This window comes from Neolamprologus multifasciatus, chromosome 7 (genome assembly GCF_963576455.1).
Source record: "Neolamprologus multifasciatus chromosome 7, fNeoMul1.2, whole genome shotgun sequence".
In the NCBI taxonomy this organism is placed as follows: Eukaryota; Metazoa; Chordata; class Actinopteri; order Cichliformes; family Cichlidae; genus Neolamprologus; species Neolamprologus multifasciatus.
The window spans coordinates 50,820,737-50,847,727 of record NC_140445.1 but is presented as its reverse complement, the minus strand read 5'-3'; the positions used below and the strand labels follow the sequence as shown (position 1 = coordinate 50,847,727).

Genomic DNA, 26,991 nt, shown 5'->3' with positions numbered 1-26,991 from the left:
ATAGATAATGCAGTTGGGGGGGTTATTTGCAGTATGCCATATAAACTGTACAGGCAATGGGTACAAAGTGTAACTTAAAGAAAAAAGACAACCACCACACATGCAAACAAGCTTCTTTTTAATGCACAAATCTCTACAACTCCAAAGCACATTTCAGTAATAATATGTAATACATGCATACTGAGGGACTTCCAGTGCTTTATAATTTGCTTTCTTTTGCCGATCCAGGAGAAGTGGTGGGAAATATAGGGAAGACCAAAATAAACACAACCCAAAGCTTGTTGAGATTTGTATTTACAGTAACTAAAAGCTCAAAGTCCATTTTGATATTCACCACATTTTCTTCTCTTTTTTGGGATAATTCAAGATTGCAAAACCCTCAAAACTGGAGATGCCGTCGTGAAGGGTTTCTTTCTTTTCTCCTTTCATATTGAGCTGGTAAAAATCCAGTGGTTACCACAGAGAAAAATACAAAGACGGATGCCTTCACTGCTCTCTGTGAAAGTCTGCAGAGAGCGAGTGGTAAGGGAGAGAAGGAGAAAGAGTCTTTCTGCTAAATTCAACAGGCTGGTATGAAAGCACAGTGATTAAACACAGAGTGAGTGAGCCGTTTTCAGACCAGCCACTTCACGAGCGGAAGCAGAGCACGATATTTCAACTACTCAACTGGACACCACTGATTGGATTGGTCTCGACTCCTGAATACATTCGCATTCATTTGTAATTTTTTTCTTTTTTTCTTTTTTTAAACTACAGACATAAATTCACACGTCACTGGTCAACACTTTCTTTACATCCAAATATGATTCCAGGTTTTTAAAGGGAGAAAAAGAAACTATTTGGCAAGACTGCTTTAAAAGAAAGGAAACATCTCTGGCACATCAGAACAATATGCAGTATTTTAAAGGAATAACCTCACCATGTTCATTGAAACAGCAGAGCTTGATCACTTGGAGTTTGGTCAGCTTCACCTTCACGTCCCTGCAGATCCCTGAGAACTGGTCACAGAGCAACAACGCGTGGTCGCCTTCGTGTGGTCAAAGAGGACTTCACAGTCACGTCAATCAAGTCATCAAATAAAACAGCAATTACAAACTAACAACTAGTAGATACTGTATCGTACAATTCGGCAACTTGATTTAATAACACATTTACATGATTCTGTGACTGATATTCTTACAAAAATTCATAACGTATTATAAGAAAATAAATATTCCAATACATTAGTGCAATGCACTAGTCCTCTCAGCGATCGCCGCCATGATTGATAACACACCGTCCTGCTTCACGTCCACACACTGAAAAGCTAAAAAGGAACAACATCACTACCGTCAGGAGTTTACGATGCCGTGAGCCAGAAAAAAAACGAGAAAGTTCAGAGTGCAGATGATGTCACAATTAGTAACCACAGCTTGAAGCTTATATTTCACTTGCATAACACAACTCCACTCAGCAGCTCCAGGCAGGACATCGACACAAGGCATACAGTGGAAGGTCCCGTCCCAAAACAACAGAAAAGACAGCAGCTTCAATAAAGAGTTTCCTTTAGTGTGGCACTTCCAAGATCAGACGCTCTTTTATCTGCCAGGCAGCACTGATCCAGGCTGAGCACGGCCTCCACACATTCACACCTTCGGTCGAGAGGCTCCCTTCACCCCACCTCTGTACTTCCAGGTCTAAATGACAATGTGAAGGGAAGCAGAGGGGGAAGCTGTGCTGATCCAAATGGAGCTGAGCCAGCGCTCCTTAAATTCCTCCCGTTTCTTTGTTTTTCGTTTTGGCAGAAACTGATGGGAGGTGGCGGGACGGGCAAACTGGGTAACGACACTGAATCACGAGGCCTGGGATGGGTTTTTTTTTTTCTTCTTTACCCACCCAAGTCTCAAAGCTCCGTGGTCTCCCAGCTCACCTCCCGCGGAACCTGGCGTCATTTAGTCCCCGTGTGGATGACGGTAACAGTGGAGGGTCGTGGCCTGGGGGGCTCGGCCGCCGCTGGTGGCTCCTCTCGAGTGGGAGAAGGGGCATCTGAGTCCTGATGGTACGCTTTAGCAGCACATGGCAGAGGATCTATAGGGTGACCTGTGGGAGAAAAAGATTTCCTTCACCAATGAATCACATGCCATTAACTCTAAGATAAAGAAAGTTGCCAACAAATAATAATGAGCACGACCACAACTGCTTGCTAGATCTCCTGTAACAATTGAACCCTGTAGTTGTACGTTAAACGAATAAATATTAAAATATTGTAAATACTGGATTATTTAGTCATCTATACATGTTAATCATAACCCACAGTGCAGCTGATTTTTGTGGAAACCGCCCTTGAAAAACAGATCTACAGATGGTTCAGAGAAACAGTGTTTGTGAGCCTCTCTGTACGCCAATAAGAACCCATCAGTTTATTCAGCTTCTGCCTTTTTATGGCTACTTAAGTCTTTATTTGATCCTGAATCACATAAATGGTAAAAACATTGCCAACACTTTCATGTTGTGCATTACAGCAGAGTGATTCAACTGACAGCGTTCCTGCTGGTTATTTTTCTTAGCTTTTAATTTAAAAAATAAAATCCTCACATTTGAGAAGCCGTATTGATTTTTTTCCCCCCTTTGTCAAGAATGTGTTTTTGTAAAAGTGGATAATTTTTATAATAACGTGCAAAAGTCTTAAGACATTCTGCATTTCTCTATATTTTTCTACTTTTGGTAGCCATCAGCAAGCTTGTGGTACACGCTGGCTGGATGCTGAACCACTCTTCTTTGCACAATTGACGGAGATCATTTAAATAGGTTGGTTTCCTTAGTCCACAAATTTTCAATATGATTGAGGTCGAGGATTCAGGAAAGCCATTCTAGAAGTTTAACGTTAGCTGTCTTTACACTAGTTTTGATGCGTGTTTAGGCTCATTGTCCTGTTGTGTCTAAGTTTCAAATAACTAGCTGGTGATTTGAGGTGAAGTTGAAGAATTTGGAGGAACCATACTGTTGTACCTCTAATTACTGATGACCATTTGAACCAAAAATGTTACATTTGGATTAATCTGACCTGTTGCCACTGATTTTCAGTCCAGTACTTGTATAATGTGGAATACATCAGCCTTTTCTGTCTGTTTCCCTCCCTTAGATATGGTTTCTTAACAGTCACTCTTCTACCGAGACCATTTCTGATGCTTCAGCGAGCACTGGGCTGATCAACCGAAGTTCCTGTGTCCGGTCTTTGGTGGATTTTTTTTTCAGTTTCTTAAGAACATGCCTTTCAGACTGAGTAAAGAGTCCAAATATCCAAATAAAAACTCTGAAAGGCTTTCAGAAAGCCTGGAGAGCTAATGCTCAAGACCACTTTCAAAATCACTCCTTGTTAGGAAAATAGAAAGAAATGAGGGGTGGTGGCTCAAGACTTTTGCACAGTGCCTTAGGCACTGACATCAAACTAAATTCAACAAAAAAATTAAATTAGGACCACATTTCACATGTTAAACTCCATTTAGACTGACGAGAGCTTGTTAAACAGTTGTCATTTAGCTTAATGAAGTGGGCAGGAGAGTGAAAAGGCTGCGCTGAGCGTGGCGCTAAAACTGAGATGTGGTCGTGTGTGAAATGTCACTCACAGTCCTCCAGGGAGAGCGGGGCGCAGTCCACAGACTGGCTCTTGGCTGGACCTCGGCTCTGAGAGCTGGACACGGAGCTGGAGCTGGAGACGCTGCTGCCAAAGCTGGTGCCCAGCTGCAGGCGTCTCATGTGGCGGATCACAGCGGTGGCGTTAAAGGCTTGCTGTGAAGAGATGTCGTAATCAGACAAGAGTAACCAAGACAGATTTCTGTAGAAAGACAAACGACTCCATGACTTTTTTTTTCCCCCTAAAAAGAGAAAATATTAGAATATCGTGTTTTTTTCTTTTATGATATTGAACAACTGAGAAAAACGAAGTCTCACCCTCCATTTGCTTTTGGCAAAGTTTTTCCTCATCTGTCGACTCACTGACTCGTGTATGTTCTTACACAGGGCAGTGTCTCCAGCAATCCTGAAAACAAAACAAAAAAACAGATCAAATATAAAAGACAATACACACAAACCAAAACAGCATTACCCAGAGGACTTATATTTGTATGTGTAAAATCCTCATGCTGTTTTCCAATTTGCTGCCATGATTTTTTTCCATTCAGCAAAAACGTCATGATTGATGGGGCGATGTTTCAGCAGGTGCTCGCACACCGTATCACGTTCTGCCTCATTCATCACAATATCTCAGCACGAAATATCGTCAATGAAAGTCATTTCTCTCCGTTACGACACCTGTTACCGGTGTCACAAGCCACATATTTATATCAGAGGGACCACCTGCCCAAAACCCAGAAAATATGCATCGCTGGCTAAAGGACTTATTGGCCACCTCAGCTGGAGACAGCAGCCCACGCCATTTTTCTCGTTAAGCTCTGATGCGGGCCTGGGAAGACATCCCAATTGTTCATTAGAGTCCACATTCTTCGAGGATCCTTCACGACACCAGCCACTAATTGGCAGCCATTTATTCAGCAGATTTCTCTCCGAGGGCCGGCGATGCCGAGCAGAGGTGGACTCGCGGCTCGAAGCCATGGTGACAGATGACAGTGGGAGGACGAGCACTCCGTGATAAATGCGTAAGCCCGGCAATCTGCGTAACACTGCTGTGTAATCGCACCGAGATGTGTGGTTCCCTGTGATTGTCTGGATGGGACGCAGTGTGGCGACAGTCAGTTTCTCACCAGGGGTGCTGAAGGGCCTGATCGCAAGTAAATCTCTTCTCTGGATCCTTCTCCATTAGGCAGCTGATGAAGTCTTTGGCTGAGGAGAGAATTAAAAAACAAGAAGTCAAAAGTTCATCCAGCTGAGAAAAAAAAACTATATCATTCAGTAACAGGCTCCAACTCCTCCCGCGACCTGAACTGGATAAGCGAATTTATATGATATTAATACAATTTTAGACAAAACGCATGTAATTAAATAGATAAAAGAAACCAAAACTACACAATAAATTCAGAGTTGAAGTCTCCAATTAAGTATTATTATTAGTCGACAACCATTAGAGTATTAATAGCGAATGGGTCCCAAGCCTGCATTCTTTCTAATGCCCAACAGATGGCAGTGAAAAGAAGTCTAAATATATGGAGGGCTATGGGAAAAATGAACTTCTGTCTCACTTGGTTTATGACCTCAGTAAACACTACCCTCATCAGTCTATGATTTCTTTCAGTAGTTTTAAGTCTTACTGAACTCAACGTGATGTTCATTTAGTAAATAATGACCCACATTAGAGTCAAAAGAGATGATGATGCTTTAAGCCGGGCCGGCATGAACATGCAGTGTCTTCTTAGTGATTTCTGCCCTTTGCTTAGCAGCCTCCTTTTTTCCTCATGATTTAAGCCCTCATTAAATGCTTTCCTAATGAGTCTCTTGTCTCAATCCCCACTTTCATGCCGTCCATAGACACTGCTCATTTATGTCCCATTTAGAGTAAAATAAAGTAAACAATAACAAGCAGGGTATTCTTTATTATCTGGCTACCCAGATGGCTACCCTGTGGCTAACATACTGCTACCATACGAGTGTGCAGCAATGTGGGTGTCTCTGTCAGATCCACATATTGCTTGTTCAGAGATAAGATGCACTAAGGCATGCAAGGGAAGCATTTCCAAAATTATGTGCCGTGGCCCCCTGGAGAGCTGTAAAGTTACTGCAAGGTGGCTGCAAGAAGTCACTTAATGACAAAAGGCTTTTAATTTGTTTTATACGTCTTTTCTATAGAGGGAGTAAAGCTTCTACAAATTTACAATGTACATGTACAAAGCAAAGTGTCTGTAGATTAAAGTGAATCAATGAAAACACAAAGATGGAAATCCTTCATAGTCTCACAGTTTGGGAATGGGCCCATGAAAGTACAGTTCTTAGAGTAGATTCCTTTTTGTTCTAAGACTGTCGCTAGCATCCCAGCTGATTTCACAAATACACCTCGGCAAGGAAACTAGCCAGCTTGTGCTAACATTAGCTAACAAGCTCAACACACCTTTCAAATTATCATTACACCCAGTTTCAACAGACAAAAATATAAAAACTGAAAACTCTGGACTTCAAAACACACACAGAACCTAAAGGTGGCCAATTTTGATATATACACTTAGTGGCCACTTTCTTAGGTATCTGGTTGGATGCCCTTTTGCCTTCAGAATTGCTTTAAGTCTTCGCAGCACAGGTTCATCAAGGTGCTGGAGACATCTCTCAGAGATTTTGATTCATATTGACATGATAGCATCACACAGCTGCTTCAGATTGGTCAGCTGTACATCTATGATGTGAATCTATTCCACTGCACCCCAAACGTCCTCTGCTGCACTGATATACAGTGACTGTGAAGACCGTTTGAGTACAGTGAACTCACTGTACTGTGCTTTGAGGGAAGGAAACAGCAACTGAAATAACTCGTTGTTACAACCAAGGTGCGCACAAGAGCATCTCTGAATTGAGCATCTTGTAGCAGATGAGCTACAGCAGCAGAAGACCACAGCAGTCAGCTAAGAACAGGAAACTGAGGCCACTGTGTGATGCTATCATTTCTTCTATTTAGTGACACAATTTACATTTTTGGATTTGGCTAATCATGGTCTAGTTATTTCTTCGACATAAAATTTCTAAGTAAAGTACAGGATTCATGAAATAGAAATGTTACCATATTTCCCTCCAACACAAAGACTGACAGCTAAAACTCACCAGAGTCAGATATGTCGTCCCAATACGGCGCGTCAAACTCATAGTCTGCCTTGAGGATCTGCTCAAACAGCTTCGAATCGTTCTCATCGTAGAAAGGAGGATAACCACAAAGCCTGAAAAGATGAAGAGGGTGCGATTACACAACGCCGGCCAGTGTGAAAGCCATCATCAAACTTTAACCCAAATCTAAAAGGATTTGCTGTGGTCCAATCTCATTTACAAGCAGTTTGATTTTTCGCATAGCACGCAACAAGAGGCGCCTCCGAGGGATTATGGCGAGCACATGAATACAGAGAGAGAACAGTCAGAGGCACAGACGGTGCGGGCATTGAAATTACACATGTGCAACATGATTGGGAATTTTTGCATTATTATTATTATTACTAAACTTTTTTCTACAGAAAACATCAGGCAGAAGCGTCTTTTGTTAACATCAGAAACACTTAATGACCTTAAAATTTGCTGCACTTAAGGAAAAGATCATTACACCAGGGATCGACGCCACTTTGCATAATTAGGTTGGCGGCTTTGTGTAACACTTTCTACTGAAAGCCTTCCAGACTCTGAATTATAGGAAGAGCAGCTGTTTAGACTGCTTTTATGTACTGCACTTTATTACTTTTCTTAAGATATGAAATCCTAATTGTCCCCAATTGCACTTGTTTTATAATTTTACATACACAAGGTCAAGAAATGGCACCAATAGTCAGCCTGCAACCACTTCAGAGATCCGGGCAGTACAGAGGTGATTCCTAATAACTTAGTTAAATCGCTTAACCGCTTTTCAACTTTGTCCAATTTTTGATCTGCTTAAAAATACTGGCTTCCTGGCATTTAGCTCGTAGCATTACTGCGCACAGTACATCCTAATAGATCAGCTGACTGCATGACTAGAGAGACCGTTTATCTTTAATTTTTAATCTTATTATCTATTTCATTGTGTTTGCTCACTAATATATCTCCCTTTCTTAATCAGGACACTTTGAGCAAAGAGGTTTTTAATCTCACTGAGGTTTTCCGCTCGGTTTCTGATCTGAATAAAGAGTTTCTGTTTAAATGGGGGCTTATTATGCTTATTTACAGCTCAAAGCTTCTTCTTTTTTTTTTTTTTTAATTCAGGGACTTCACTAGAGGGGCTTTGTTTGCAAAAATCTCTACAGATTTTATGCTGACAGTAAATAATCATTTTTAGCCATTTCGTTCCATTCACTCCTATTTGTCAAGGAATCTCCCATGAGCACACTTTAGGGGAGATGCAGCTTTTGGTGTTGTGGTCCATAAATAGGCTCTGTCTACTTGCTGGGTATCCCATGACTGTTGCAGATTTCCTTACATAGAAATGATAAATGAATAAATTAAAAAAAAGTAGGAAGTAGAAAAACAACAAAGCTGTGAATCACAAGCTGATTCCCTTTCTCATACTTTTACCTCTTTATTTGGAAGTTTGACCGTGTGTTTAATAGGACAGAAACAAAGGAAAAGCATGCTGCCCTGTATGTGAACTAAGGCAGAATTTTAAAATGATTACTCACAGAATATAAGCGATGACCCCAATAGACCAGCAGTCCACAGCTTTACTGTAAGGCTTCTGTGCTAAAACTTCAGGAGCTGCAACGATAAAACGTTCTTTTTAAAAACATCATATATATTTATGCAGTAAAGCAATGCTAGCAGTTTTCTGCATGCACGACGCCACAGAGGCTGGAGGACAATGTGAATATTTGGTGGAGTGCCTGAAGCAGATGGCTAAGGTTAACCTGCGGCTACTGGCAGATTAAATTAGGTCACGTTCAGCCAGCGAGGCCATCTAATTGTCTCTGAGTAAGTTTTCAGCAAAGCCAGGGCGTCAGAGGGCATCCTCACCGACGTATCCTGGCGTCCCACAGGCGGTGGCCATCACGCCACCTGTTCCCTCCATCTTTGACAGGCCAAAGTCACTGATCATGATCTTTGAATCGTCGTGAGGACTGAAATACAGCAAGTTCTCAGGCTGAAAACATAAAAGAAGAGAAAAGCTAAAACCTATGCATTCGCATGTCTGTCTGCGTTTAGTTAGAAGTCATGTCATGTGTGCGCTGGCAGCAGCTGTGGCAGTTCTCTGTCTACATTTTGCTACGAAAGACATTACTTAAGCTCTTTTTAACAACTTTTTACACAGTCTCTAATTGGATTAAATCATAAAGCCGCAACATTTTACATCTAAAAGGATTAAATCATAAAGCCGCAACATTTTACATCTAAAAGGTCAAGTCTGGACACACATGGATGTAAACATTAACTTGAGTGGTTGGTGGAAGGCAGCCACCAGATGATAATCAGATTCTTCTGATTAGACTGATGTTAGTCACCAAGACATTAAGATGTCAGGCAAAATGTGACATCCAGGAAGCTCTGACGGTTTTTCAGAAAAGGAAAATCCCTGACATTTAACCTTTGTGGGTCATGAGTACTGAGTATAATAGCACTCGCACAGGTTGAACAGCGGGGATTTCCTCCTTACAGGGTGACTGAAGAGGTTTCCTGGTTAAGCACTAAAAGTGCAGTCAGCTCATCAACACCAACAACAACAAAAAAGAAGTTTGACTATGAATATCAAATACCGCAGTACCTTTAGATCTCTGTGTACTATGCCCATGGAGTGCAAATAGTTGACTGCGTCCAAAACTTGCCGAATGAGCCGACTGGCATCCATCTCTGTGTAGAAGCCCTTTTCTACAATGCGGTCAAACAGCTCGCCTCCAGACACCCTGTCAGTCCACGCACACAACAGCAGAGGGAAAGGTTACATAAAACTGTATTTGCAGTGCTTTACAAAAAGCAGGCGTAAGGCAAAGAAAGATTAAACGCATTACTGTTTTTCATTTTATGTATCACTGTTTGCTCTTTCTAATTTGATATTTCATTTTAACACCACAAATTCTTGCCTGCTTGCATTTTCCCCTTGACGCTGCTGCACACCTTACATGCAGCAGTGACTGAAAGGGCCCTTGCACAGGAAAAGTGTGGACTTCTTTACTTATTTGTACCTGCACTCAGCCTGCAAGAAAATCTCCAAACCAACACTCCGGATCGCTCAAACAGCCTTCCTGTTGAAGTTCACCCTCAGGGATTTCCTCTAAATCTCTGCTGAAGCTCCTTGCATGCATTGCTATAGTTTAGTCACTTCTTGTATAATCCAATTTATGCCTGCAGTTTAAATTTGTTTAGCCTTTAGTCACTTCCCAATGTACTAGTTTTTTTATTTGATTAAAATAAACAACTTATAAAAACACAACAACCTGTAAGAAGGAAGGAAAGGAAGCTAAAATTAGGTGTCTTCTTGTTTGCTTCATCTGCATGAAATGATCTAATTTGAGGCTATGAAATACTGCTAAAGTTCTAAAATACCTTCTTTTTTAATTCTATCTATGATGACTCATTATGCAGCAGTCATTTATTATTGTTTGAAACTGATGAACCAGCTATTCTCAATGACTTTAAACTGCAGCTACAAAAGGCAAAACTCCCACCAAAAACACTGACTCATATTAAGTTAAGAATATGTGCTTTCATATAGTGCTACCAATAAGATTTACGTAAGTGAGACTTCGGAAACACTAAGCACCTTTGAGAGATACAAAGAGGCCGGGTAATGGATGGCTAAATTGCTGGTGCATCACTCACAAATGCTGTGAAATTATCCGGGCAGGGGAAAAGGTGTCAGAAATCATGAAGACGTGCAGTTTGCAGGAAAACCGCATAATGGCAAAGAAGAATTTCTGCAGAGTGCATTTTATTCCACAACTTCACTCCACAGACAGCTATGCATGTGCTCCTCATTGTTGCTATAAGGATAAATTGATCATCTTTCTTGTAGACATTTGGATAAGAAGACTGATACCATCCTCTCGTCTGTCCCCTAAAAGTGATTCTTAGCTGCACAGTGAACTTAAACAGCTGTGGAAACAGCCGTACTCGACAATAAACACGATAAATCTTATTAAGTAATTCATTCATGACAACAACATGGAAAAATGGGGGGGGAAATGCAGCTTAAAGGTCTGAGAAGTGATGGCAGAAGTGCAATTTTTTTGAGGAGGCTAGCAGTTAGTGACTTCTTTGGTTAGAAGTCTGCATAAAGGTCTATGAGAAAATAAGCCTACTGTTCATTTGATCTACAGCCCCAGTAAACCCTTTCCTGGCGAGTCTGGCGTCTCAGTAGCTAGTTTCACATGTTCATTCTGAAAATCACTGTCCCTGTTAGAGACAAAGAGGACAATATAGCAGGCTGTGCTACAATGTAAACATGAGTTATCCCTTGTTTGTTATACCCTCAGAAGCTACTGCAAAAATGCAAAAACTTCACTTGAGACTGAATCCAAAAGTCAAGTCAGTGGGCCCAGTTTTGGTGAATAAAACAGTAATAGCTTATCAGTCCACTACTTAGCATTTGTTAGCAAGTATCTCCTGCCATGAGATACACCCACCAAACCTGCTTCCCTTACATCAGGGGTGTCCAACTCCAGGCCTCAAGGGCTGGTGTCCTGCAGGTTTTAGATGTGTCCTTAATCCAACACAGCTGATTTAAATGGCTAAATTACCTCCTCAACATGTCCTGAAGTTCTCCAGAGGCCTGTTAATGCAATAATCATTTGAGTCAGGTGTGCTGACCCAGGCTGATATCTAAAGCCTGCAGGACACTGGTCCTTGAGGCCTGGAGTTGGAGACCCCTGCCTTACATGACACCGCTGTCCTCTCATTCAAATATCGTATTGTTTAGCTCCAAAATAAATAAATCAATAGCACGCAAGTATCCCATATGGCAATGCTGATGTTACAAAACAGTGACTATGCCCATCTTTTATATACAGTCTATAGCAGGGGTGGGCAATCTCAGTCCACGAGGGCCGGTGTCCCTGCAGGTTTTAGATCTCACCTCGGGTCAACACACCTGAATCACATGATTAGTTCTTTACCAGGCCTCTGGAGAACTTCAAGACATGTTGAGGAGCTAATTTAGCCATTTAAATCAGCTGTGTTGGTTCGAGGACACTTCTAAAACCTGCAGGGACACCGGCCCTCGTGGACTGAGATTGCCCACCCCTGGTCTATAGCCACCATCCGATTTCAAAAACACTAATATGGCAACAAGGTCGATCCTCAGCACAAGGTCTGAAAAAGGCACTTCACTAACCAGCAGATCAGCTGTCACTGTGGTTACGTCCATCTTTCATATACAGCCTGTGGATCTATGCACAGCTATCACATTATCTGTGATATTTGTTTCTTTCTTAAAAATAAAATTCAGTAGTGTCCATTATAAGCATGTAGCTCCTTGTAAAATCTTTGTAAAAGCTCATGCTTTTTTTTTTACCTCTAAAGTTAAGCCAAGCTAGCTGTTCCCAAGTGTTTCCAGTCTGCCAAGCCAAGATAACTCGTGGGCTCAGCTTCATGTTTACTGAACATATAAGGGAATGTCAACAATATACTGATTATTATCTCTGCAAGAAACACAAATGTGACCTAAAGGACTGCATAGAAACATACTTGTTAGTTGTTGTTTTTTTAAATTGCACTACTCTTACAAAAATGGACTCCTGTCTCTTTAAAGCATTGCTGCATTTACTGCAGCATAGATGTCTCAAGGATATTAAAGACACTTACTCAAGCAAAAAAACAATGCAACAAAAAACCACATTATCAAAATGACAAGCCAAATGGAAAGCAAAGAGCTGACCTAAACAAAGTGGTGGCTTGATGTACTTACAGCTGCATTATGAGGTACAGGTGGTTTGAGCTCTCATAGATGTCCTCCAGAGCCACTATATTCTCATGCTTTATCCTGCAGAGGGAGAAAAGAAAATTCACTTTGCTTGCTGTCAGCTTCTGTTCATTTCAGCACAGGCTACAAATGAGGTCTAATTAGACTTTTCTTTGGTTAAAATGATGCCCTGTCGACTGAAAGCCCTTTTTGCTTTCCATTACAGAATGTGTGCATGTCCACAGTTACGAAAAATGAACCTAGTGTAATGTATTGTTCATACAGGGTGGGGGAAATAAAAGAAAAAAAAATTGTAAATGGCAGTGAGTGTGGGGATTCTTAGATGACACGGAGCGATGAGTCATGAACGGCAACCCCTGTTAGCGGGAGCACCTGAAGAAAATAACACAGATGCTGGGAGAGCCTGTGTCCAGGTAACCAAGATAGGAAAAAAAAGTGTGCAAAGGCAAGGTGATACACAGATGACAGAGCATCTTCAGAAGGGCCAGTGTGGGGGTGGAAAAAGAGGAGGCGGGGAGATCTCAAAGGACCAAACAATCTTCACAACTTCTCTCCTTTTCAAAGTCCAGAATGAAAATGAGGTTTCAGTTTGAGGCCTGTTAGACTAACACAGACGAGTAAAGGGTAAGAGGACGGGAAGGAAAATGGATGCGTAACCATGACAGGGAGGGGGGGCGGGGGGGGGGGGGGGGGGGGGGGGGGAGGAAGTCAAAGGATAGCAACTGTAACCAGGCACTCACTTCAAGAGTGAGTGATAACTGAGCTTCTTGCTGCAATTACCCATCAGGCCCTGGAGGAGGATGGAGTGTCACCTGGTGTCAGAGCAATCCTATCATACCCTGTAGGTGTGTGGGTGTGTGTCTATGTGTGTACACGCAAAATAAATCGATAGATGGGATTAGGTGAGGAAGTCACTTAAGCCCGACAATGACTGTTAAATAAACTGAGACTGAATAAACCAGCTCAGGGTTGCAGAGAGAGAGAAACAGGTTTCCCCAGAGGATGACACAAACCTAGCTAAACAACCCTGCAGCTGGGTCAACAAAGTTCCTCGAAAGGCCACTTGAGTCTCGCTTCATCATTCAGTGAAGTTAAAATACCAAACTTTAAATCAGAGATAAACATGGCACAGTAAAAACAATTTAACAGATTCTGCCAGGTTTCACTGACTTGGAGTTCAGCAATGTTAGCTTGAGATAAAAGGGTTTTTGTTTATTAAGGGCACCGTCTGTCAAATATTTTTGTGTGTGTGTGGATTGTAAGCATAGACTGTATATAAAAGATGGCCACAGTCATGATGAAATTACCCACTGGTGACTGCTTAACATTTTATGAACACCATCTTGGTGTTTTGAAACTTGATGGCATTAGCGCGAGGCGGCTCTAGCTGAGATTTTTATGGGGACAGAGCAAGTTCGTAGAGGGCCGTGAAGACCTGGTTTGGTGGCCCCTACTGTTCATTCAGCTGAATTCTATTATTATGCTTACACTAATCAATACAGTTTGGCAATAATGAAAAACTTAAACATCCATCTCCTGATAAGTTACTGCCGTGCAAGTTTAATTTAATTATTTGGTTAACAGTAGCAATGTGCAGCAATCATGGTAACAAGCATGAGTGAGCTGATGGGCCTGTGCAGCTCCAGCTTCTACAGCTACTTTTAAACCGCTGAAAATTGCAAAACAAATGAAATGTGTTGAGGACGTTGTGCGCTCACAGTTAGCTGTTCTAGTGTGTGGTGAGCTCATTAATTCACTTCTGCACCTAAACAACATCTCTCTCCTGTTCGCCCCCTGCTTTGCCTCTGCAATCTAGAAGATATTTTCAGCTTTGTGGAATAGCAAAGTGTCTTGACTCAAATGTCCCCCCTGTCATAGCTAGCGGTTCGTCCTCTGTATACACTCTGCTCCCAACCCTAACCCAAGTCTGCTGTCTTTTTTATACAGTCTCAGTGATTGCACTGTCCTGAGGTCTGTGCTCCAGTTCTGGTGCATGAAATTCTACTTTATGAGTCAGGTTCTTTTCCAGATTAGCAAGTCTCTGTATCTGTGCAATGTGCAGTCTTCTCACGAGCTTGGAAGCATTAGCTGATAACTAGGGCACCCCATCATCCAAATACGGTCACTTCTGGCACTTTTACATGCAGCCTATGTGAGGTACCTACTTCCTTAGGACGGCAATTTCGTTTTCAATGCTCGTCTCCTTCCCCTTGAGCGCTTTTTTCGGGATACACTTGATTGCAACCATCTTCCCCGTGGCCTTCTCCCGAGCCATCACCACTTCAGAAAACGCACCGCTGGAAGAAAGCAAGACAGAAAAAGAGAAAGAGTCCTGCTTTATATGCGCTCAGACAATATTGACACATCATCAGTGAGTAGATAGGGGGCACTCAGAGGCACACAGGCCAGAGTACACAAACAGCATATTGGGAATATTTACTGAGAACTGGCCAAGTCCCCGACTATGGCCAGCAGCCTTCTGTGCTGGCGTACGCTTGACGCTTGCGCGCAGCCAAAAGCACAGCAAACACTTTTAAAACCTCTGAAAAAAACACCCATTTAGGATGGCAGATAGCGTGTCTTCCTCTGCCATCTGCTTCCATACGTGAGCGCCTTTAAAAACAAATACCAAATTAGGGGAATATTTGCTCAAGCAATCTGTATCTGTTGCCATGATACCACATAGATAATAAAGCTTGCTGAGCAGGAAGCGTGGTGACTTTTTTCCTTGTTTTTATTGCACACCTTCAGGATGGTTCGATGTCAAGCTCTTAAAGATTTACTGGGTCACGTGAGCTAGGCTTATTTTTGATCTAAAAGGCAGATTATTGATTATCACACAGTCTTACAACTCTGATATCTTTCATTAGGATTAAAAGATAACACAGAGGAATTATTATTCAAAACGGTGGTGCTATAATATATCATGTAATTATTATAAGAAGACTCATTATGCCAAAATTACTGAGTTTCTTTTACTCAAGTTGCAAAATCAACCATCACATTTAAGCCCAAAATAGTTTGAAATATTTATGTTACTTCTTGTGTGTTCCTTTTACATCTGAAGGAGCAGACATTAGGACTTCCTCTTGCAAGTATATCTATATTATACACTTTTCTGGTTTCTACGTGCTTTTACATGTTGTTCTTATTGTAATGTTAGAGTATTGGTCAGTTCTCGGTTGGTGAGAACGGGTCTCCACCACAAGATTCTGGCAGCAGATCCAGAGCACAGTAAAGACCACAGACACCAGCTGCAATTCAAGATAAAGGAACTGGAGTCTGTGCAACCTGCAGGATGAGCTCCTTCCTGGAGAGGCATCTGAATGATAAATGACTACTACTAAAGTACCACGGCCAGTAGGGCTGTGCCACATCATGTTGTCTGCAACAATACCAAGTTTAGCAACAAAATCCATCTACATGCAGGCAATAACGAAACAAGCCCAGGCATGTCTGAGACGGAGAGTCCAAGTCCGCCTGACAACAGTTTAGTTCTTCAAGTACTAAATTGTTGTTACAGCTGCTTCAAAAACCTCCAACAAAGCATAGTATGTTTCAAAATATGCAAGAAAACAGTTCCAGCTATAGATGGAAACAAAAAATGCTTCACAGAAAGAAAAATATCCACACCATTTATTACAACCAGGCTACCAAGGAGGAGCTGCTACAGCTGGCGAAGCGTCAACCCAGGAAATAAATGTTTCTCTCAAGGATCACTGGATCACTAACGCTTAATTTAGACTTCTGCAGGAACGTGATGATCTACAGTGTTCCTAAACCCAGTGCGACTAACATCAAAGGCTCCATTATGTTTTCATAGTGTAATCACCACCTCCCAACAGGCTGTAAACTCAGCGCCACTGGCTGCAGTAAGTCCCACCATGGCCATCAAATCCACGCTAATCCCCCATCCCTCCCTTTTACAGAGGGGGGAGGGTCAGTCAGTATCGTGGTACACAAACAGAGGCCTGTGTGGGCAAACGCACACTACTTGGTTGCAAAGCCATGCTCCAGGTGTGATGAGGTGGAGCCCACTCACCGCAAACAGAACGGTGAAGGCTGGAAGCGTGCGCCCTTCTGACTTGACCTCATTCTGACATATGATGTGGGACCATATGCAAATTCAAGGGCTTGTGCAGGTGAATGAGTTGGTGCACTACTTGCTGGCCTGTTACAGCACTATCTTCCCACCACAGCTGCTGCTGCCATTAAGGCAATGGGCGTCATTCTTATTCAGCACACGCCACCAATTTCCACAGCTGTACGGACATTCGAAGTGCAAAATTCCTCCGCCATCGCCACGCGCCGCCTGACAAGCAACTCTCGAGCGTGTTTTTTCAGAGCATGTGTTCTGCTTTCTGCAGCAAAGGAAACACAATGAAGAAAACCACAGGAAGCCTGTGAACTCACTGAGAGAGCATGGTTAAGGGTGTATAACATGGTTTCGGTCCCCCTTGCTCACTAGACTGACAGGCAGCAACATCACTTCCTGTGAATGACAACTTACAATGTCAATGCATGAAGCATGACAAACTGTGCTGCAAGCTCTGACTCAATTAATTCTATTAGTTCATAATTCACAGGAAATAATACGTGTGATCTCTGCTAGAAGCATGCATATGGCAATGCTGCTGCCCACACACTGCGTGTGCACATGCATACACATGGATGCAGTTATGCAAGAATTAAAATGATCAGACAAAAACTAAGTTTGCTAAGTAAAAAACTATTAAAGCAAAAGTGATGAATATTTTCAAGCTCCATGTTTCAGATTTGAGAATTGACCTACTCCAATCTAGCAAGTGGAATTAGTTTAGTATTTTATAAGCTGCATAATTAACTGAGGAGTGACAATAATCATTAGCGAAAGTGCAACTTAACTAAACAGCCATTTGGGAGCAGCACTAAGTGACGAGAGAAAGAGTCATCGAAATTGGGCCCTTTATTGAAGCTTATCTCAATCTATTACGCACAATGAAAATGACTGTATGCCTGCAAACTGTTCCTGACCCAGTGTCAAAGACTGCACAATCAAGTCAGCACACTGACTCACTTGGCTGAATAATGTCTGAATTTTAAGTTCCTCCCAGAGCCACAGAGCTCCCCGTTTCGCCGCTCTTGGATGACAGAACGAGCTGTGCGTGACAGTCTGCAGTCACACAACACCACCATGTGCAGATATCCAACTCAAACTGGCTGACTAACGCAAAATGTGGGCTGCTCTCTGTATGAAACCAGAGGCTGATGCTGCAGATGCAGATGCAAAGCGAGCCTCCTATCTCATCTAGAAGGAAAAATAAATAAATTCTAGGCTACGACCTCAGCTGGTTGTTCTTGGCGATTATAAAAATGCGGGGCAATTTTGACGGAGGAAGTACTTTCATGGAGGAGGTGGTGGGCTTTGACAACCGAGCCTTGCTTACTGATATTCACAGACGGTGCCTGCATTGTGTTACTGCGGGGTAATCACACTGATTCATCTTGTGTAAGATGCATTAGAGCGAGCAGTTACGCAACATATGGGATGGAAGAGTCAGAAGTCGATAATCCAGGTAAGGTAATACCTAAAGTCACTCCTGAAAAGTGAGGCAACACCTTTAAATCAGACACAGAAGCGATGATGAAACCTGAGTCGAGTTCGAAATCAGTTCAGGGAAACCTTGTGGGCTCCCTCATTAAGACTGGAAACCAAAATCTAAAGTCAGGCTTGTAGGATACAACATTTTCTCACAGAAGGCTAAACTGCTACAATGGTGGCTTAATTCAACATGTAATTTTACAAATTTTCAGCCACAATCCCTCAAAATCTGCTATCATCACTGTGCAGTTACACAAAAGACTATTTTTAAATCAGGCTTCACACAATCATCTGCTCAGCTGGGTATTTTGCTCCTCAGTCTGAATTTTTTAAACTATAGTGACTAGAAAATTGTGAAAAGGACACAGCCTTCCACTTCCTGCTTTAGACACCATTCCTCTCATTATCAAACCCCAAAATCTGACAAAACTTTGGCCTCTGCAAGGATCGGCTGAAGAAAAAAGAAAATCCAGGTAAAAGTCAAATCACCCAGTTGTGGCCCAATGAGTACCAGAGGCTCAATTATGCAAATCATGCAAATAACCATACTTTTATTGTCTATGTGGAACACATAAAGTAGTGCCCTTCAGCCATAAATGAAACCATAGAAAGTCTGGTGATTACGCTTCTCCACAAAGATGAGTCAGGCTTTGAGCACACAAACTTTCACAGGACCTGAAAATGCATTACAGAGAATGAACACACTACACAAGAATTTCTAAAGCCTAAATTGTTCATCAGTCCACAATAAGGCAAAGTGTCCACAATGGAAATTCAGGAGTGTTACTCCTCTCCCTAAGAGTGGGTGTCCTGCAAAGCTCACACCAAGAGAACAGCGTGTAATCCTGAACGAGGTGATAAAGAACCCGAAGTAACAGCTAAGCACCTGCAAAAATCTCTACAACTTGTTAAAAATCCCATTATTAGGGGGGAAAATAAAATTCTGAATAGAAATTATGTTAATGGAAGGACATGAATGTTCCACCAAACTTCTGGGATGTTCTGCAGGCGAGGTGAGTTAGAAGCTGAATGTGGCACACTACGTTTGAAGCTTAGTTGAGGGAACAATGACAAAGCAAGAATTTTTAGAGGAAAGTGTGATGTGAGGAGAGGTTGGCAAATGCAGATATGACAAAAACGACCTGAAGCAAACCACTGAACTGTCAGCAGCTGTAGGACTCATCTAATGGAGGTTGGTGCTACTAATGGAGTGTAAGCTGCATCTGTGAGCTTGCAAAATATATCCAGTCCCTTTAAAACTTCAAACTTCTGGGACTGATCTGGTCAGTTAAGCAGAGGGGGTTGTTAATCAGTTTCAGCTGCTTTGGTGTTATTAGGTAGTTCAGCTCCACCCAGATGGCATATCAATATGTGCCATTGCCAGAAGGTCTGCTGTGTCTCTCAGCACAGTCTCAAGAGCATGCAGGAGATTCCAGGAGAGGTAGTTACTCAAGAAGAGCTGAAAAGGGCCGAAGGTACTTAACCCATCACCAGGAACGGTATTTGCTCCGTTATGGAAAGAGAAACTGGATCAGTACTGCCAGAGAACTACAAAATGACCTCCAGCAGGCCACTGATGTCAGAAACAGAGTTCATGAGGGTTGTCTGAAGGCCGACGTCCACCACTGTGGAACCCAACTGGCATTTACCATAGATTACCACAACTGGCAGGTCGACCTGTGAATAAACTAGAAATTAACAGTTTTTCAACAAAAATTAATCTGGCTGAATCAACTGACAGAAGAGTTTGCCACTTACTGAATGAAGAGATTTAGCACTTTAGTAATAGAAAAAAAATGCAAATATTGTCTGTAGTAGAGTAGGCTGAATATTTTAATGTTGGGTTCTGGTTTAAGAAATGCCAGTTTGCAGAAGAATAAATCAAACATTCCCTGCAGGAGGGGGATTCCTCTCCAACCAGCCAAAAATGGCTTTCTGCCTGTTAAACGAACTCGACTAATACATCCAGTGAAATCCAGCAGCTGTTAAGGTCCCTACAACTGGAGCTGGGAGCCATTATTCTAATACCCTGTGGACCTCAGGCTACTTTCCAGTAATGTGCAATTTGAGGTCACTGGACTGATGATGAAAAAGAGAGCGATGGTCAGTTTACAGGCTGTTAAGAGCTACTGGTGCCCACAAAGAGCTGAAAAAAAAAAAAAGGTTTCTGCCAAATATTTCCCAAGAGCACAAGATAATCTTGTCTGAAACCACAGATCAGTCTGTCAGATAGCAGCTGAATTATTTTAATAAGTGCAATTACATTTCCTGTGCTCTGATACAGGGCAGCTTTGTATCCTTCCAACTCTCCGAGTACACTGGATAACACAACATGGCTGTGCAGGCATTCACTGCGGTCAGAGGTGCCACGGATGCAAATGGAAATGTCTGTGCACAGTCAGTGTAGATGGAGAACAGCAGTGATGGTGGGAAGTGGTAAACAGTCTTCTTCAGGCAGAGCAACCAAGGTCCTCTATCATCCTAGTTGCCTAGCTTCCACTTTCATGGCATTCATGCAGCTTTCAAGGACCCAACTTGTTTCAGAGAATTATCAATGCACAGAGGCAACAACAGTCACTTCAAAACCAACAAGTGGGGCTCTGTGAGAGGCCAGCTGAGTTTAATATGGGTGTTTATTCATGAATGTCAAACTTAGAGAAAAAAAAGATAATTTTCCTAAACTGGAAGCTAAGTGAGGACAACTTTGACACTGCAATTTCAGAATGTGGGATGTAGAACACATCACAAAACACTCAAAGCAGATGTAGTTAGAAAGCATTTTGGACTGCATTTGAGCCACAAAATGTAGGGAAATAAATAATGTTTTAGAAGATTTGCTTTAGTGAAGTACAGGTGTGCAGTGCTCTGTGCAGTCCTGTGAAAGTGCTAGGCACACCATTACTGCTTCCACGGGAACTGATAGGGTAAGTAGCAGCCAAGAGCTGATAATCAAATACACTTGATTAACTGATCATCAGCAAGCGGGAGAACCTCTATAAAAGGAGAAGTTCTGGCAGTTTGCTGATCTGGAGCATTAAGGTGTGCATTAACACAATCCAAAGTCTTCCCAGGAGTGGACGTCCCAGCAAATTCACCCAAAAATCAGACCGTGCAATGCTCAAAAAACTGCAAAAAAGCCAAATATCTGCAGGTCTCAGTTAGCATGTAAAATGTTAAAGTTTATGACAATATGATTAAAAAAAGATAGAACAAGTCTGGCTTGACAGGACAAAGCTTCTTCTCTCAGAAGCACAAGTTAGCTTAGCAAAGTTACATCTGAACCAATCACTTCTGCAACAACGTCCTTTGGACAGATGAGACCAAACAGGAGATCTTTGGCCATAATGAAGATCAAAGCAAAGCATATCAGCACAAACACCTCATATGAACTGTCAAGCACGGTGGTGGAGGGGTGATGATTTGGGTTTCTTTTACAAACACAGGACCAGAGGCATGTACTACAAAGCAGAATTATATCTTATCCAGGTAACTTTGTGGTTACCGGGGTTTTCTGTACTTACAAAGAACAATCATTTCTTACTAGGGTGCATCCCCCATAGTAACTTATTCTGCAAACCTAGCCTGCTCAAGGAGTTGAAAATCAATAGATATGAAATCACCGACTACTGACCAATCAATTCTCTGGAAATCAGCATCACTAATCAGCAGCAAGATCGATTTTTATTAGTGTCTAAAGTTTTTGTGTTTCCCAAATGAGCATCAGTAATAAATACAGATTCTTAGATGCTGTTTTCTTCTTTGACTTTTTCAACTTTTTTTTTACCAATAGCTGTAAACAGTCTTGCTATTCAATATGCATTAATAGATGAATCAAGGCACCTATTTGTTCCTTTGGACTTTATATCAATCACAGGTAGACTAAGCCTACATTTAAATTCTGTTTTTGTATTTATTCTTTACATGCCATTAGAACATTAAACATCATTGGGGCTTTCGATGAAAGAATAAAAACTAATGGTCCAACGAGATTATAATCCATCATATTCTCCCACAGTTGGCAAACAGAATAAATTTTTATTAATATAAAAGTTATTTTCCACTCTTACTGACCAAAACATTTAAACACACACACACACACACACACACACACACACACACACACACACACACACACAAAAGGAGACCGATCACAACAAATAAATGTGATTGGTCAGATGATGCCAGCACCACCCCTTTCATGTGAACTTGCTCGTATCTAAATCGGGACAACCAGGTTAACATAGCGAGTTGATAACACTGGCTTCACACATAGCTGGTTAAGGTAAGTGGATCCAGGGAACTGGAGAAATACCCTCTGCATGTCGGGTTTTCCTTCATAGTACTTGGGCACGTTGCAGTCACCGAGTTAACCATGAACTCATCTGCATCCTAAAGTACTGTAAAGTGAAATGTGAAGCCATGTTTTCAAAGCTTGACTGAAAAACTGCTGAAAACAAAAAGAATCAAGGTGGTGCAATGGTCCAGTCAAAGCCCAGACCTCAAGCCCATTGAAATGCAGTGACAGGACATTAAGAGAGCTGTGCATAAATAAATGCCAACAAACCTCAATGAACTGAAGCAGACAAGGGGGACAAAACTCCAAAATTCCTGCACAATGATCTGAGAAGCTGATGACATCCCACAGAAAACAATTACTAAACATGCAAGCTCTAAGGAGCCTGAAAAGAAAGTGACTGGACTAATTTAAATTTCTTGAAGACATTTCATCTTTTATCCAAGAGACTTTTTCCAGTTCTAAAACCAAACGCTGGAGAGTCCCAGGTATTTAAACCTTATCTGGGTTTAAGAACCTGCTCCTTAGACCACCTGGATGACTGAGAACCTACAGATTTACTACATGCAGTTTTTATATCCCATTGACCCCCGACAGTTATGGTTCACCCCTATTCATTTAGAAAGGGGTCCTCAAATAACTCCTAATAAGCATTACCAAAATGGCTTGCTTTAAAAGAACGGGTTCATTCTCAAGTCTCTCATAAAGTCAGGAGGAAGCTGCTGGTGGAGACCAAAACAGAACAATTAAACTTGGGTTAATATTAAGCCTCTGTTCATCAAGTGGACACAAACGCAACTCAACCTGAAGAGAAATATGGCCGGTGTGTTAACAGTAAGTTCAAAATTTTAAGCTTTAAAGATAATAAACTATGTAACAGACACAATATGTATACCAAACTCATCTGTGGCATTAAATACAATCCAATTATCGGGTTGCTGAAGTGTCTCACCTCACTGAATCTTACATAAGACTCACTTATACAAGAAATCTTGCATAATGGACTTAAAATGTTTACACAATGGGGAAAATAGTGTGCTGACAGTCAGACTCTAGTATGTTAGTAATATCTCAGTCAAATACTTCAAAACTCACAACTCTTCGCCCACTGGGATGTCTGAAGCTGCACTCGGGTAACGTCAGCTTACTTAACTTGCTCCAACAGGCTATCAAGCAGCTTAGGGGCCTAAAATTAGGCCAAAGTCGAGCAGAGCTGAAGTGATGAGGACTACCTTTCAGTGGTGAAGATCTCATTAAATCAACAACAACAAAAGAGCTGGGAGAGAAGAGCGGCCAAGACCATTATAGCGTCGCGGCCACAAGCTTCCTGTTCTAAAAGTCCTATCACTATCTGATCAGCCGCTCTGGCCTCCAGCTACTGTTCGGATCTCGTCTCTTTGTTCTCGTCTTGTTCGCACCGATGTGAACTTTCTTTGCAAGAGGCCATCCGAGCATCTCAGAAACAATGCGGGCAGTCGTTGCAAAGAAACATTCACCTCCTTTATCTCAGGAGGTGTGATCATTGCGGTGTGCGTTTGAGAACGATAACACATTCAGAGCGTTTCGAAGAATAAAGGTGACACGGTTAAAATGCAAAGATCCACTCTAAGCATGAAATGCATGATTAAAGATCAGTAAAATTAACTTTAACAGGCAGAATAGCCATTAGTCCAATGTTACTATGCATCAGGTTCTTAGGTTTGCCATTGTAACATAAGAAGGAAACACTTGTGAAAAGCACATCAGAACAAGAGCACAGTAATTTCTTTAATGAGCTTTCCATGTTTTCTTTGGCAGCAGGACACTTCCAGAGGGATGATCCCTCTCGGACAGCGATTTGGAAGCCCAACAACTGAACCAACAGTTGAAAAGTGGAGCAAGAGGAGGAAGAGGAAGACAATCTGTCCCCTCCTTCGACCAGCAGCACTTCCTCTTCTATTTTAATCCCCAGCCAAAGCTGCAAGCTCACTGGGCTTTTTTCTGCCCCAGGTGGCCTGTTGTGAACCCCGGAGTGCAACAACAAGCCACTCCCTGATTAAGACGTGTAGGAACAAGTAAAAATGGCCCTCACTCGAATTCAGCCAGCCAGGCGGGAGGAGTACACGCTGTACGGTGTGTGCCATTACAACCGAGTGCTGACGAACCAACCCTGCAGATGTGTGCTGGGTTGTGGGCGGAGGGTTGTGTGTTCCTCCAACCTGGCCATGGTGTGGACAGTAAGTCTCAGTGATGATGATGATGATGATTCACTGGTCTTATTCAGAGGCTCTTCACACACAAACGAAAGCCTTAGGGGGGGTGAAAAAAAAGAAAAATCAGAATTGCCTCTAGGTAGGAATGTCTGACTGTTTAGTCCAGCAGCTGAAGTGTTGAGTGCGCTTTATGAATCACCAATCTCAGAGAAATGCTAGCAGCATTTTATGATGCTGCCAGAAAAAAACAAAACAAAACAAAGCACAGCAGATCTGCAGTCACGCTGAACAGCTCAAGAGTTTCCCCAAAATGAGAGGATGATGATAGGATACAGACTAATCAAAGTTTACACAAGGGGACGATGCCCCGAAGAACAAACCACATAACCATAGTGACCTATGAAAGTGACCTTTTGTTTTGGTTTTTTTTTACTGTGCAGCTTGACACCAGTTTCAGCTAAATTAAAGAAAACAAACACGTTTCCTTGGGGAGACTCCATCCCTCAGCATCTCATAACAACATAAACACCACCACAATGACTACTTCTCAGGAAAGAGGAGGAGGGGGGGGGGTAAAGCAGAGCAGCGAGAACCGCACTCTGTTAAACGTGTGATAGCACCTAGCAGTCTATCACAAGGCTGCTTGGATCGTGTGAGCACGACCTGCTCTGGCTGTCTCCTGTCGCTCATTCACTCGGGCTCTTCTGTCTGTGCTGCATGACTTATTCAAAGAAGAAAAAGGCATGAAGTCAGGCAGCACTAACAGCAGACCAAAATAAACTGTGGAATTCGCCTGCTCTGTGGTCCAAGGGCAAGGGACTAGGTTCAGCCAAAGATGAGGGGAGTGGGGGAGTGGAGGGTGGGGTGGGGTAGGGAGGGGAGGGGAGGGGAGGGGAGGTTTCCCTAGAAACAAGTCCACACAAACCAGAGCACAACAGTTTACTGTACAAACAAGAATCTGCCACAGTGACACAGATCCATAAAACCCCAGACGTGATCTTTCTCAGCTCAAATCCGTCCCTCTGTTTGGAGAAGAGAGTCAAGAGGCCGACAGATCAAGGCACAACACCCACTAAAGTCCTCACAGATGGCCCCCTTAATTTGGGGGAGCAGATTTCATCATCATCATCATGTAATGCAAAAGAGGCCCCTGCTGTCTTTGTCACAGTTGTGCCGATAAATAAATGTCAGCCTTAACAAAGCTCTGGATACACGCGTCAGTCCTGGGAAAAAACATAAAAGCAGAAACATGCCGCAGTAGTTTCTGAATGAACCGTGACATAACGAGGGGGGGGGGCATCACGCGAGTCTGACTTCACACATGATTAAGATCCCCTTCTCCCCCCCCAACACACACACACACACACACACACAGAACAATAAACTCATCAGGCTCCAGGTCTGGGTTTAAAACGTCTCTATCGGCGGGCTGTAAGTTTCTGCCTGCGCCTGTCACCGTCAACCAGTTAATTCAGCACACATTCAACAGCTGTCAGTCAGCGCTCATTTCCGCCAAAACCGCTACACTGTGGCATTGTTGTCTTGACACCAATTTGCACAAGTGGACACAAAGTTGTTGGTTTTCTGTTGTTGTTTTTATCCGTCGCCCGCAAAGCCTGCGTGTATCGCGTTACTCACGTCCCAAGGACTTCCTTGAAGTCAAAGATTTTCTTGATGTCATCGACATGCTTTTTCCAAGATCCATCGCTGGACTCGCCGTTTTCTTTCGCCATTTCGCGCAGGGGTGGGGGGAGGAGAAGAAGAAGAGAGAGAGAGAGAGACGGAGAGAAAGAGAGAAAGAGGCTGCCGGAGGATCACCAGTCGTCTCACCCAACCCAGGAAAAAAAAAAAGAAAAGAAAAGTAATGCACTTCTCTATTTCGCCAAGGGCTTCCTGGCTTTCTGTCAGCACAGTCTATCTTGCCTCCTGAGCCCTTGCATGCAGTCAGGCAAACCCAAAGGGGGTGTGGGGGGGAGGTATGTCCTACTCCGAGAGGTTATTTCACTAATCTGTTTGACGTAGCGGATCCCAAGCCTGAGCTTCCCCAGTGCTCAGATCACTGTGACGGGGGAAACACGGGCTCTCCTCCTCCTCCTACCCCGGGCGGGATTCAGTCAGTGTTCATGCGGCGATGCTTTGAGCAGAGGACGGGCTACTTGCAGAAGGATGACACTTGGCAGTCGCATCCGAGCTGCTGTGCCATCGAGTCACACCGACCGCCCTGTGGTTGTTATAGCAATAGGAGGAGTGGGAGGTTGCTGCTCCCGCCTATCTATCTGACAGCGCAGAAAGCGATTTAAGTGTTCGCATTGCAGCAAATCACCGGCCCGCAGGAAAGTCCTGGAGTCATCGGTATCAGCGTCCGTCTGTGCGGCAAAAATAGATTGTCACAGTTAACACAAGTCTGTATTTCTGCGTCTGGGTG

At 42.7% G+C, this 26,991-nt stretch overlaps 1 protein-coding gene across 1 annotated transcript; it reads right to left on the bottom strand.

The window, feature by feature from the left end:
- Positions 1-101: 101 nt before the first annotated feature.
- On the bottom strand, positions 102-26,991 carry camk1db (calcium/calmodulin-dependent protein kinase 1Db). The gene is made up of 11 exons (XM_085168565.1): positions 26,205-26,991; positions 14,665-14,796; positions 12,485-12,559; positions 9,347-9,485; positions 8,602-8,728; positions 8,271-8,346; positions 6,739-6,851; positions 4,740-4,818; positions 3,931-4,018; positions 3,606-3,768; positions 102-2,079 (listed from the first exon to the last, which is right to left on the bottom strand). Exons 1-11 carry the CDS (start codon positions 26,297-26,299, stop codon positions 1,928-1,930), a joined length of 1,239 nt encoding a protein of 412 aa, XP_085024691.1. The 5' UTR covers positions 26,300-26,991; the 3' UTR covers positions 102-1,927.